Raw genomic sequence first — 14,586 nt, forward strand, 5'->3', positions numbered from 1 at the left:
TCGAGCCAGGCATTCAGAAGCTGCACGAGGGAACCCAGCAAGGAGCTCCCTGTCTCACACCGCCACCCCTTTCGGGAAAGGAAACTTTCAAGTCCAGGGATGATGCAAGTGAATATACCGATCAAAAACCAGGGCAAATTTCATTCAAACGCCATTCACCGAGGCAAGCAAGCCAGTGCGAAAGCTATTCATTCCATCTGGCCATACGACGTTACTTATACAAATGCATACCCCGGTAACTTTAAGCAAGTTTGGAACGGGTCTATCCGAACACATTTGTGTGCAAGTAAACACGCAAACGCGTTTGATATGCGGAGATGAAACGGTGCTAAAAAAGTGGGTTTTTTTGGCACCGTTTCAGCGGAACAAACGCGGTAGCCTCGCCAGGCATGCGCGAGTCGTGAACGGACGCAGAACGCGTGCTGCACACGAGTCGAGCAGGTGCTTGTGCACAACAACAACTCGAACGAGAGCAGTGTCCACGAGCAGTCAATGACCCACCCCGTCCTCTTACAACGCACGCGCACGTGATGATACCGATTTACATTGCAGCATACGGGATGTGGTGTAACGTGGTCCGTCAACCTTCACTCGGCATCCCCCGATATGATATCTCGTCCTGTGTTAAACTGTCCGCACAGACTGTTAAATCACGTACACACGCACATTAAAAAACCCAGCAACAACCAGAAACCATGCCGTACCTGGAGCTCTCTGGGCTGTAGAAATCCAACGAGTATCCAAAATAGCTGCCCTGAGGTCCAGAGAATACGTTGGGACGCGAGTCATCCAGGTTGAAGGCTGAGGTGGGTCCCAGCTGGGTGATGGAGAGTGCCACCACCACCAGCAGAAGCAACAAGAGGCTACCAGGTCCTGTGGTCGAGCAGCTCCCCCCGTGCCGTTGTAGACGATCAGTCCGCATGATGAGACGTTAAAGACCGCGCAAAAGCAGCAAGAACTCGGATCAACGCCGAGCGTACGTCCCCTATACCCGCCCCTAATTGATGGAACAAATGTGGACCCTTCCTAAAGTTGAATAAAATAAAATAAACTTAACAACGATGACAAACTAACAAAAGAAAAGAAAAGTGAATCGTGTTAACAACGAAAACAAAAAACCCGCGTATCAATTGTATCCGGCGAAGGCGAATTCTGCTTCTTTGTAGCTAGAAGCGCGGCTGGGTTTGCTGGAGAACATCAGAAGCCGGTGGGTTGCGGTGGTGGCTACAGCAGCAGCAGCACAATCACGACTGAGCGAGGGGTCCAAGGCACTCCTTCGGAGCGTTGCCTCTCGCTTTGTGCTGACGTCACCCTTAAACCGAGCGCTGCTTCCCCGGCCCAACTACCCACCCCCACCGATTGTAACGGGCGAGTAGCCACCAACACACGCGCCCCCCCCTCTCTCCCCTCCACTCGAGTGCCACCACGCCAGACTCCCACCCCCCACCACATCACTTCACCACCAAACCTCTCCCCCCCACCACCCATTCCACTACCACCAGCAACCAAACAACACCACTCATTTTCCCCTCCACCAATCCGACCAACCACACCCAAAACTCCCTCTTGCAGTTCTCCCCCTCTCCCCTCCTCTCCCCTCTCCCCAACTATTCCAGCATTGCCATGAGGCACCATTCGCCCACTCCTCTCCCCATCATCCCACACGCGGGAGGCGCAAAATGCTGAGCCCACGCGCACACAGACGCATGAGCTTCCAGGCGTTAGGTGGGGCTTGCTAAGCATGCGAACGTCATGGGATGCACATGTGCTGTTCGTGTGGGCGGGAAATGTTTCTTAAACTCCGTCCTCGCGGTTTTTACATGTGCACATTCATGAATTACTACTCGCATGCGAACTTCAAGATGTTCATTCTATTAGTGATAGTCATGCTTTCCAACCGTGTATCATTCCACTGCTAGATCTTGGTGGCTCATTGGCCATATTGTACCGCACGAGCCGGAGAGGGTTGATCTCTGATGGCCGGGTTCAGTACACAATGCGCTAACCACAACGCCGCCGCTCCTATGAATCCATTCAGGTTTGTGTAGGTGTATGCTCCGCTTAAATCAGGAAAGAGCTTCTTTGAGATAAGTTCCGTTCTTTGGTTCTTTCGGTAAAGTCACGTAGGTATGAAATATAAAATAAATTATGAAATGTATTGATTTAATTTATTGAATATTTTATACCTACGTGACTTTACCGAAAGAACCAAAGAGTATGGATCCCTGCAGTCACGAAAACTTCAAATGTAGAAAGTTCCGTTCTGTGCAGGATATGCCGTGAATGTAGTTGTGTCTAATAAGATGCTGCTATTGTCAGATTTAGGAATGTAAAACAGGTAAAGGTGTAGCCCTGAAAATATTTGCTCCCGCCACTGCTTTCGGAAGGGAACCTATACGGCTGTGACCAGGGAGCACATGTGCCTACTCTTTAGCATAATGCTATTTATGTTTTGAAAAACCACCATATGGTTTTTAATGAGCCATCATTTGAAACGGACCCTAACATGGCTTACTAAATGAAGGACGCAGTACATCGAACTCTAAATGATCTGCATCATGAAAAGACGCGATGAATTGATGTATAGAACGGAGTCTATGCGGTGCATTGGGTACAAGACTATCGCAGCTGCAAGCGATCATGGTCATTATTTTTTCAGAAATCCCACCTGAAGGAATGGCCTTCATGTTTGAAATTTGTGTAAAATGCATAACAATAACCAGCTGTCCAATTACAGTGTCCAATCACAATATTAGACAGGTCCAATGAATGTATCAATTGCAACTTGATTAAACAGGTTATGTCAGTGCTGAGCTCTAACCAAATAATTTACTTCGGAGCAAGTTGTGGTCAAAATGTTGTCACTGCAGCACATTTTCATAATAACATATGTTTATACTATTCGTGCGTTATGTTGTTTCTAAGAAAGTACATAAAGTAGCATGGTTAAATCATGGGCAACCGAATATTCTCAGAACATTGACGTTAGTGGTAAAACAAATACATGCGAATGGGTTTCGTATGGTGCTCGCAATGTGTTGAAGATGCCGTCTTCTGTGTGTACGGCTCAGCGATAGCGCCCCCACTTGGTAAACGTAACGTGAACTCACAATGATATTGTAAACGCCTGCAGCGGTATCGAGTCACTCTTTTCATATCTATAGTTTTGCCAGGTATGTCGACCACTTAATCAGTTACGTATGATACAATGTCATTATCATTCCTGTATTCTTGACTCAGCTGTTATTCCACGCCACCCTCTAAATTCACTGGTGTTTAATTAGTAACATTACTCATCTTCACTGTCACTTCTGAGTTGTAGTAATTCCACGTTCGTATGTGTTGTTGAACTTATTTCACACCATACGTAGCCAACCGTGTTACTCAGAGGCGGTAACCATATTGACGGTAGGATGACTACTGTTGGTGTCCCACCAAATGATTGACCACCAGGTGCTGATTATTTAACCGACACCAAGAGGATGATGTTGATCAGGCAGGGCGTTGGCAGGCCCCTGCCACACTATGTTTATATGATAAGCATGAGCACGTTTTTATTTTAAACGGGACAACATTTAAAAGTGACATCAAGACTGAAATTTAAAATTCCAATGTGGCCATAACTCCAAATTTAGGTCTAAGCCTCGTGGTTCTGGCTCCCTCGTTTAAATAACAACACAGCATCCTCTGCTTTAATAAAAGTGAACTCCCTTTGGCCTGAGTGGAGGGTGTCAGGGCAATATTACCCAGACAGGAATCCCCAGCTTTGAAAAAAAAGTCTGAAAAAGAAGCGAATGACACATTAGTCATCGTGGTCTCACGATGCGCAGACGGGTGGGTGCCCCGGTTAGGGCAGACGCTCGGCCGACAATAAACACTTCGCGGCGATGAGCGATGAAGAGCAGAGAGTCATCGTGCCCTCTCTGCTCTCCGGGGAGGCGTCCTCTGACCATGGCACCACGATTGCGTCCTTGTTGGTGAGTGACTCTGTGCGTGAAAGTGTTCGCGCGCTCCAATTATGGAATTCAACTGTGCAAGGTTAATGCTGGTGGAATCCCATATATTTGTTTTATTGAAAGGACATTCTGTCTCCATTTCCATTTACTGCGTCATGACCACTTGGTACATTTGCCTTGGTAACCCATTCCATGTTTTACTGTTGCTGTTGTTGCTGCCAATATTAAACGTAAAACAAAGTTAACTAAAGAACGGATCCAATTGTCAATGGTTAACAGCTGAGTCATTTCTGCTGGGATTATTATCAAGGCGTACGACTAAACAGTGGACGTTAAAGATCATAAAATAGTGCGTGCCTGTCATAGCACAAATAGTTGCAACTACAGTACTTGAAATTACTGTATATGCATTGAGTATTTTGTTCTTCATACAAATTCATAGTGGCATTAAAACACAAACGTAACTCAATAAGTTTAACATGCGTAAAGCATTGTTGAACAGCTATAGGGATTGTGTCTGGAATAAGCAGCTATGACCATAAAATCACATGTGTATTCTTCATACAGGCATTTGAAGTAATGTTTTTAATTTTACCGAGTGATCGTTATGAATAGCAGAGGCCATGGGAACAATTGAGAGCGTGCGTGCCCTCCCAGTCTGTGGCGGTAGTTTATGGTAGGGAACACACAGAGGGGCATGAAATCGGAGAGGTGAGCAGGCGCAAGCCGGTGACAGTGGTCGTGCAGTGTCAGAGGACAGCTTCCCGGGCAACGATGCGAGTTGTGGGTGCGCACGTTGATGGGAAACGAGAAAAAAAACAGCGGACGCTCTGACACACATCTGGCAGACAATAGAGGATGACGCGCCGTCATCCTGCGACTGCCAGAACAAACGCACATGTCCTACACATGCTGGGAAATTGTCACATTCTGTCCACGGTCAAAGTACAGACCAGCACTTTGTTGCTACAATGATGTACGAGAACAATGGAATTCTTGCAATTTTCGGATGAGTGCCGAATGGTATGCAAATTTTGATTGTAAAATTGTACGCCTCATCGAGGAACTAATGAGAAAAATGTTTAGATGTCTATCTACAGACTGTTGTGATAGAACAAGGACTGTGTATTCATATTAATGCTTGAGTAAGTCAGTGCTTGCATGATTTGGTGTGGGTACATGCAACTAGTGACTATAATTGGTGGGATTTATCTCTGAAGAAATCTACGAACATTTACCCCTCTGATTTGAACAAATTATTTTCCGTATAATAATTATACAATTTGATATTTTGTAGTTGGATTCTCTTCACCTTTAAAAAACAGAGAAACATGGGCTACGACTGGGAAAAATGGGGTTACATTACAAATAAGAAACCAAGACGGAACACACTTTACCGCATTATTAGCAAAGCTTGTGTTATAAATGAAATACATACTAGGCTGCTTCAGGAAATAGTCACTCTTTAGGGTAGAAAGACACTTAATGCATAAGATTTTTATTTCAATGTACTTTACTCGGTTACTTTGAGCATTATGGTTTATGATATACTATACATTTCACACTGGTCTCTGCCATAAAAATGCGGCATTTCCATCAATGACTTACGACTGCCAAAGGCGATAAGTAAGGTCCACACTTGCTTTTTTAGCGGGTTAATGTTGGGAATAAAACATTCGTGATGTTTCAGTCAAGATGTTTAGAACAGGTCCGTAAATGTGACAGAATTTCCTTAGAAAGGCAGAGGGGTTCATGGAAATTGCACCAAATAAACTCCACACTTATCATTCATCGTAGTTTTGTTTGCTGGCAGGGTTTATCTTATACAGTAATAAAGTAAAACAAATACTCGGTAACACATCTCTCTCATTTTGAAATGCAAATGAATTACATGCATATATTAATACAGCAGCCATGACACGTTTCCGCAAAATAACACTTTAACGTTTTGTAGATATTAATTGTGCACGTGAATGTCTTTGTATTTATTAAAATGTAAATATGTTCCTGAGTATCTGTGTATCACCGCAGAATAACACATTCCTGCGGAGGGAGCTGGTAGGAACGTTGTATTGCTCGGTCAATGGCCAGGGTCAACGGCGGTGTGGTGTATTCCGCAAATATGCCCGACTGTGAGGGCGGGCACAAGCCGGCGTGAGTAGGTTAAACGTTGAGTTTTATAAGGGCACCACGGGGTGACCAGCCCCTCCCCACCCAGCCCCACCCCTCCCACCCTCCCCACCCAGCCCCTCCTCACCCTCCCCACCCAGCCCCACCCCTCCCACCCCCCACCCTCCCCACCCAGCCACTCCCTGCACGACGGACGGACACAATAATCACGTTGGCTGGTGTAACCAGGAGGTTCCTACCAGTATAACTATGCTGCTTAAATTGTACAATGCTTTGTACCACTTCTGTTTTTTTTTTATCTTCGGTTTCCACTTAAGAGAGTATATCCATCGGCTCTCAAATGACACGAAGGTATGCGTTAATATATGAAACCTAATTGTATTGCCTAATATATTTAATCTGCCTCCTTACAATTGACCCGATAGGCCTACAATTAAAAGTTAATTTTAATTTGGAATTTGTACATGACTGAGAGCACTTGAATATATTTTCCAAATGCGTTTTCTTTGAGTGTATACAATGTACAGACTGTTTCAGGGATATTATCATGTATTTAGTACTTGGTAACATACACCACTTGATTTATTTACGCACCTTAAAAGGCAAGCGTTATAATACATTATTTCAGTTTGGAAAATAATTCGTTGGCTAAGAATGTTTAACCACTATTTTACCCAGTGTGCATGACCAAGTGCCACTTGGAGGTAAATAATTATGAGTTGTAAGGGCTATTTTCGTGATACATTTTTTGTTAAAGGAAATGTACCAGTGCCACTTTTAGACGCCCGTGCAGGTGTGGCTGTACTTTGTTTAAGCACACATGCACACTCTTAATGGCTGGCAATACTTGGGCCAACTTCCTTCTAAAACACATAATTTCCACGCGTAATTTTTAAAATATACAGTACCACAAGCGAACACGTTTCCAATGCAATCAAAGCTAATGTACGCTTGTATAGCATGCTCATTTAAATAATGCACATCTACCACCTGATGCTGGGAATGTTCAAGGCCTGTGGGAGATTAATGTGGGTGCTACCGTAAGTCCAGCATGAACAGCTGTTCTTTTCCAGTGCCTAATTAGAATAGGAACAATCCAGATTCAAATGTGAGTCGGCCGCAATGGGCCGGTCTACCGAAGTCCTCTTTAAGCAAATGCCACCAATATGGTACCTGAAAATGAAACCTGCAAGAATCTACAAGTACATGTTATAACATTAAGTGTCTTCAGTTAGCTTTTGTGCATTGTCTGCAGCAGTCTAATCTCACCATAAGAAAAGCACATGACCCAGACTGAAATGTATACTTAAAAAACCTCATTATCCCAACTGTGAAACAACCTTCTGCCGCAATTATCTCCACGCTGCTTTGATAACATAAAATATTTTGTTCCATTTCATTTGTCAATGTCTGGTTACCTGATCCATCTCACAGCAGGCGATATACAGGGACTAATTGGCATTTTTTCGGACATATTGGCTTAACTTAAATTTCATCTTGACATGCACTGATTAAACGTGCCAATTATTATTCTGCCATGATTATTTGCATAACTCGCAATTTTCAGACCTAAACGTAAATAAAACCATCAGAAATGTTCATCCATGAACACTGCTTTTATTAAACACAAAAGTTGCTCCACTTGTGATGGCAAAACATGTGCAAACACATTACTTAAGGACAAAAATATATATACATAAAACACAGATAAATATATGCGCTGTGGGAATTTAAATTAGCAATTAAGACGATGCAAGTCACACTTGTACCTAATTCTGGTTGCATCCTTCTGAGCAATGTTAAACACATTTCCTGGATGACGAGCTCATACTTATTTAATATTAATTTAATTTTACGGTGTCCTTGAGACTGCCCCCCACCAAGAAAATGTGGAAGTTACACCAGCTCAAAGCAACCAATGGAGATGACCCACCACCGCATCGCTCGTTTTAAGAGCAGGGAGACTTCGAGTCGTTCATATGTGCTCAGCCAAATGTAGATGATTGATTTGTAGATGATTGATTTGTAGATTGAAAAAAAATTGCGAGCAAACGAGACTGCTTGTTTATCAAGGCTTTGATGATATACAGTGCCTCTCAAATGATTCATAATAGGGTCAACATCTGTTCTGCTGAAACAAAAAAATGTGTGAAGAGTTAAGCCTGGGGGAGAACAATACTCAAATCAGTGCTGGTCACAAAACATGTATGGTTTATTGGTGAAAAAACGAAGGCTGCAGCTTAATATGCTCAAATGAGGTGACTGCACACACACTTTCTGTTAACCTCTATTGCTGTGCGACACTTACATTGTAACGAAAGCATTTTTTAAGCATTTAAAACAAGGGCAGGGAACCTTTTTCTGCCAAGGGCCATTTGGATATTTATAACATCATTCGCGGGCCATACAAAATTATCAACTTAAAAATTAGCCCGTTATATTTGGTCAAACATTTAATTAACTCACCCCTAATGCGATGGCTGGAACTGCTTGTCTTTGGTGAGGCGTGTGATGTTAGCTGGTATTGATGATGTTGCTACTCGCAACTGCTTTTCCAGGTTTGCTCCTAGATTTATTGAATTTCGAGTCCCGCCTGCGGTTGCCTTGGCAGGGCCACATCAAATGATTTTGCGGGCCTTGTACGGCCCGCGGGCCGGACGTTCCCCACCCCTGATTTTAAAACTATGTACTTGCCGTTCTAATTTTATAATGGCCTGAAATTCAAATTAATGCACAAAGTGTAATTTTAGAATATGCTTCAACTCTGTAGCCGTCAAATGCGTGTAAACACATACATTGGGCCACTATTCTCAAATCACTTGAAATACCTTCCATTTCATTGTTATTACTAAATGTATGTGTATAAACTAATACTTGCTTAAATTAAAGCAAAACATCCATTGACAAACTCAACATATAACGCCTTATTAAACCAGTTTCTTATTCAATGGGTGTTTCAGTGAAGTGTTATACTATCCCAAAATGCTTCTCATATTTTACTGATGACAGTCATTAAAGTAAGGATTTGTAACTCTGAATCGCCATACACCACCACATTCCATTTTACAGCTGCTAAAGCCAATTACGTTAAGTAAAAATACACCTGGGCCATGCCAGAAGCGAAAGGCAGGCAAAGGCATAGTTGATTTCACTGAATACACAACACCACGTGTTCATTGGGTGATAGTGTGCCTCTTCGAAAGCACAAAGCAGTGGACTCATAAAACGGTCCAACATTGCAATCACTGCTGGTTTGTTTGATAAGCTACTGAATTCACGGTGTGGTCCATATTTGTACAAGACGTCAGCAGGCTATTGACTACTTGCTTTTAACAAACAAATAAAAAAACATCCGATAGCTTGCTTACTGGTTTTCTTGTTCTTTTAGTTTTTGATACGGATTACAATTGCTCCTTCCTTTACACACACATATATAAATACATCAAATCACAAAGGGGAATGCACATGGAATATTCAAGGTATACGTGAATGCGTCAACAGCACGTGAAATAATTACAACAGAGAAGCCAATGCTTGACCCCCTCAGCAGACCACAGCGATGTGCAATCTCACTGTGGGTGAGCGTGTTGTTGCAACACATCTCCTGGGCTGTGCCTATGGCTTGATCCCAAGTCGATATGCATGACGAGCACTTGTGCTTCTCACACAACACTTTCGACCAACCCCACGTGGGGTAGCATCCCAATGACGTTCAACTATAATATAAGCCACTTTGGGTTAACGCACGACACTTGTACGCAAGGCCTCATTTCCGTTGCACACGTGGCACACAGAACAAGGCGTCTCTAGTTAAACGGACTGCAATGCAACTCGGAAATACGCTTTACTAAAATGGTCCGTTAATTTAAAAAAGGGGTATGTATTAACAGGTTTATGGCTGCAAATAGCTTAACCTATATGCATGCCTAACATGCACAAAATGCACAGGCTAAGACAAAGTGTGTTGGTACAGTTTAAATTAACTGCAACATAAAAGGCTTACTCTTGATGAAGGGGTGAAGCATTTGCAAGCAACTTATTTTGTTTTACGCTAAACTGGTATTGAAGATTTGTTTTCAAAACATGTAATTACCTTGTTTTTTGGCTATTTTTAAAAATGATTGTTAATTTCCAGGCTAAGATGGATAGGTAGTGTGGTGGACAGTGGCAGCAATTTCATCAGTGTAGTGTCAATCAAAAAAATACATGTACACATAAAAAACAGAAAATAATCCCTTCAAATTTTCAATAGTCCTGGTGATATTTTTTTCTTCTGATTAAAGCAAAATGTTCCAAAAAAACCTCTAAATAAATATTGAAGCCACATGTGGTCTTAAAACAACTGGAATATTGTTTCACTACTTATCAAGAAGGTGCTACGTTTGTGTGCCTTCAAATGGAGGGCATAATTATCCCCATCACCTGAACCCTGCCCATGAGGTAGTGGGTGATGCTGGGAGCGGACAAGGGACTGAACACGTGTGTCAAGGCCACAGTGATGGCCTGACACGGAGGCTGATCTATCGTGGAGGGAGTGGGATATTTACCAAGCGCGTCCATATGTTCTGTCCATCATAAGCAGTAAATAAAGTGGGTTAATAGCATTAGTGAGGTCAAGCATGTGCATTTACGCACATTTTTGTTTGTTTTCATTTATAATTCAAGACATTTTACTGATGTTGATGGGTGATTTGGAAGTTAACACTATTACCATGTGACATTGCTTAGCTAGTACTCCTGGAATCCTGGGATAAAATCCTGAGGCCCCCTCAGGTTCTCACGTGTGGTTTTGATGGTCTCAGCTTAGAGTTTTGCACAGCACAAGAAAGAATATTAGGGTTGTACAAGACAGACCATTGAAGATCACCGAATGAAGACCTGCAATGCCACTTGATGGTCGTAACACAGCTTACCGTAAGGTTATATTGTCACAGGGGATTCCAAAATGCCTTACTCTGTGCCGAATAAATGCTTTGTTTTGCCAATATCAACTGGTGAAGAATTCCAAATCAAAATCTTAGTGGAATAAACAGTACCTTCCTGCACTTCTCCTAAAGTTAGAGCTGTCCAAGGTCACTTCTAGGTAGGGAAACCCACTTCAAATACTGCTTTAATGCTTGATAACTCACTGGGCCACACACACACACTGGTTAGTTTAACGAGGGTGCCCGGGCTGTGGACCAGAGCAGCTCGAGATAAGGCCACTTGGTCTGCAGGCAGCTCTTGACGGGCGTGTCGTCTGTGGAGAGGCCGGCCTCATGGAAGCCCATCACCATGGCCGTGCCCTCCGTGTAGCTCACCTATAGGAGGGGAGCATGGAGGCAAAAGAGAACTGTTAAGGTTTCAGACAAATAGAGCACGTACATTTGAAGTTCAAGTGTCTCCATCTCGGATGATGCCAATGTCCAACGATGGCTCGGAGTCACTTTGTAAGAGTTCAAATACTGGTTTGGAGTTGATAGAATCAATACCGCTTTGTGGTGAATCGAACGTTGATGCAATGCCACTGATAACTCCTTAAAAAACAATATTCCACAACTCACATGCGTGGGTTAGATAAAAAATATTTACCTTCTCCTTGGGACAAGAGTGCCGCAGACCATTGTAGTGGTAAACTGTAAATGACTCAGGAATATTCACTTCCTGTAAAAGAGCAAACCTGAATCAGCATGCTGGTGCACACTAACATAATATTTCACTTGGTCGAACACAATGGATGGTAAGGCGATTAATAAAGAACATGGAAGCTACTTTTAGCTTGAATACCTAAATTCCTTGCAACTGAATAGCAGTGCACAGCATGGGATACCAGAAGCAAGACATTCTGTGGTAGCATTCTATGAAATTGCTTGTCACCTTTATTTTACCTCAAGAAATCCCATTCAGTCTTTATTGCAAGGAAAACTTTGAGGGATTATAGTAAGTGAAACACGGCAAAAGTGTACAGTTATAAGGTTTAATCTAGAATGTCATCTTTATAAAGTTTAGCTTAATTGTGAAATTATAAATGTAAATGGAATTATTTGAATCTTTCATGTAATGTTTGAGTGACTGCATTGCAGTTAAAAAAAATATCCCACAAGTTAAACAATCTGGGCAATGATTGTCAAAAAGTGGCATGTTGCTCCTACATCTTAAGAATAAACATTTTGAAATACAGAATCGTCGGTTAATGAATTAATGGGACTGATGTTTAACAGTCCCAATGTAAATTATATTCAATGGTACCTGCTCTGGAAAGAACTCCAAGATAAATGGACCCAGTAGTATCAGCCCCAGGCCCTCGGGGTCCAGCTTTGTCTTCATAATGTTGACACTGTAAATATACAAGCACAGAGAACATTTTTTTCTAGACTTGCAATTGCTTTCCAGCCTTTTCAGAAACTGAACCTAAGTCAATAAGTAAGTACATTTAAACACCATATCATGTACAATAACTATATTATTGTTCATCATAGTAAACATACAAGCACAAACAATGTAACTTTGTGTAACACTATGCAACACGATTTTTGTTCCTGGGTAGTAAGTGTTATTTTCTAATTGCTTATGCCTCAAATGTATAGAAAATGGCTATTATTCCACAAAAACTTTGCTTTTGTGACCAGGACTTTACGTGAAGGAATGACACAAATGCACACGTCTCATTGAAAATATGTACATTTCAAAATATCACTGTCCTGGTCACAAAAGCAAAGTTTGTGGGGAATAATAGCCGTTCTCTGTACTTTTGAGGCATAAGAAATTGGAAAATAACACTTACTACCAAGGAACAAAAAAATTGTTACATAGTGTATAATCAGCCAATACCAAACACAGCACCATAACTGCCATTGTTAACATATTTTTCAACACCAATATTTTTGGAATGTTATCAGTACCAATTTGTCCATGTGTTACTTTGTATGACTAAAGTAGGTACCAGTATCATCATCACGATCCATGGCCAGATAGCCCATACGTGTCCACTGCACATTCCGTCATTTTTTTCCCCCAATATGCTCAAGAATTGTTAGGTCTTCCTCTCCTTCCATGTTCCCAAACAACACACTTTACATTTTCCTGTTGTTGTCCATCCTACATATGTGCCCAAATAGTGGCAGTTTCATTTCTCATCACTGCCTGCATCAGGTCTACTATGCGCAACATTTTTCACACTTCTACATTGGTCACTCTTTGGGTTCAGTTTAGATGCAATACATTTGTAATGGCGATCTTAACTCTGTCAGTCTTTTTCAATGTTCAAGTCTTGCAGGCATACAAAATGGTACTGAACAAGCATATTCTTAAGATTATTCATTTGATTTTGTTGCTGATTCGCTTGCTTCTCCAGGTGATATTTAATCCTACCATTACTCCTTTTCCCTTTGCGATCTTCGCTCTTAGGGTCTTTCGTGAAGTTGTTGTCCCCCATGTCAGTAGACTTCCCAAGTATACAAATTCGTTTACATTGCTGCTTTCTATTACTACTTATTTTCTCAATGTCCTCCCTTTCGAACACCATCGTCTTTGTCTTTTCCACGTTAATCTTCAGTCCTGCATCCTTTCCCGACTTATTCGGCTTATGAACACTTTCCTGCAGTAGTATGCAGCTTTCTTCCATCAGATCTATGTCATCTGCGATTCTCAGGATTTGTATTCTTTCTCCTTGTGGATATTCATGTGCCGTTGACTTTGAACTTTCACCTATATCCTGCAGAATCTGTCAGTCATTTCCCTACTCTGTATAATCTTAATGCTGCCCACGTTATATTTATCTTAGTCAAAATGAATGCTGTCTGGAAATCTATGAGAGTTATAAACCAGCCTATTTCTTTCTCTTTGCTTTCTGTATGAGCTTTCACATTAAGATGTGCTGTACTGTGTTCCTATCTTTCATAAACTATGCTTGTTCATCCGCCAAATAATCCTCAGTATGCGCTTTTAATCGGTTTAATAGTCCTATCTTTAATACCTTCCCCATGTGGCATATTAGTGTGATGGTTCTGTATTATTTTTACGTAGAAGTAATTTTTTTTACAGTTTGTTGTTGTTTACGCCATCTTCCTGGGATTCTGCCCAGCAATTAGCACACATGCAATGTGGGGCAACCATGAAATTCTGTGGGATTATTATCTTGACAGCCATATGCAGATGTTTCCTTCAAACATGTACACTCACAACCTCAGAGCTTTTGCTTGTTTTCAGAAAAGCAACGCTATTGCTTATAGCATCTATTGATGGGCATGCACGAATGAACCTTGTGAATATTAATTTCTGAAGTGTAAAAAGAAAGGATGTGCTGTTAAATGCTTCTCTCTTAGCCCAACTGTTCACCAAATCACTCCAAGCCAGTTACCAAGGAGCTCACAGAGTAAACCCTGCGCTCACCTGTATGTGCGTCAATAGGAAATTGTATCACCAATTGTAGAGTAACAATATAACTTGTGCTATCACTCGCAAGAGGAAGTCTTATCGTTCCAGTGTTATAAGGGCGTTTTATACAAATGTTTTACTTGCA

The 14,586-nt window shown here is 41.9% G+C and overlaps 2 protein-coding genes across 3 annotated transcripts in view; both read right to left on the reverse strand.

Annotated features, from left to right (window-relative positions):
• The window catches only part of LOC144720554 (integrin alpha-8-like), a 127,337-nt gene extending 126,012 nt beyond the window's left edge, over positions 1-1,325 (reverse strand). The window contains exon 1 of the mRNA XM_078597350.1: positions 705-1,325. Within this exon, the coding sequence (XP_078453476.1) occupies positions 705-922 (218 nt within the window). The 5' untranslated portion in view covers positions 923-1,325. The remainder of the gene's footprint in view (positions 1-704) is intronic.
• An 8,129-nt stretch (positions 1,326-9,454) lies between these two features.
• The window catches only part of MINDY3 (MINDY lysine 48 deubiquitinase 3), a 57,327-nt gene continuing 52,195 nt past the window's right edge, over positions 9,455-14,586 (reverse strand). Inside the window, exons 13-15 of one of the 2 annotated variants that reach the window (XM_078597364.1) lie at positions 12,315-12,402; positions 11,658-11,729; positions 9,455-11,386 (exon numbers count right to left, since the gene is read on the reverse strand). In XM_078597364.1, the coding sequence (XP_078453490.1) occupies positions 11,237-11,386; positions 11,658-11,729; positions 12,315-12,402 (310 nt within the window). In that variant the 3' untranslated portion in view covers positions 9,455-11,236. The remainder of the gene's footprint in view (positions 11,387-11,657; positions 11,730-12,314; positions 12,403-14,586) is intronic. The other variant, XM_078597373.1, reaches the window with a different exon arrangement.

This window comes from Lampetra planeri, chromosome 1 (genome assembly GCF_965212315.1).
Source record: "Lampetra planeri chromosome 1, kcLamPlan1.2.h2, whole genome shotgun sequence".
In the NCBI taxonomy this organism is placed as follows: domain Eukaryota; kingdom Metazoa; phylum Chordata; class Hyperoartia; order Petromyzontiformes; family Petromyzontidae; genus Lampetra; species Lampetra planeri.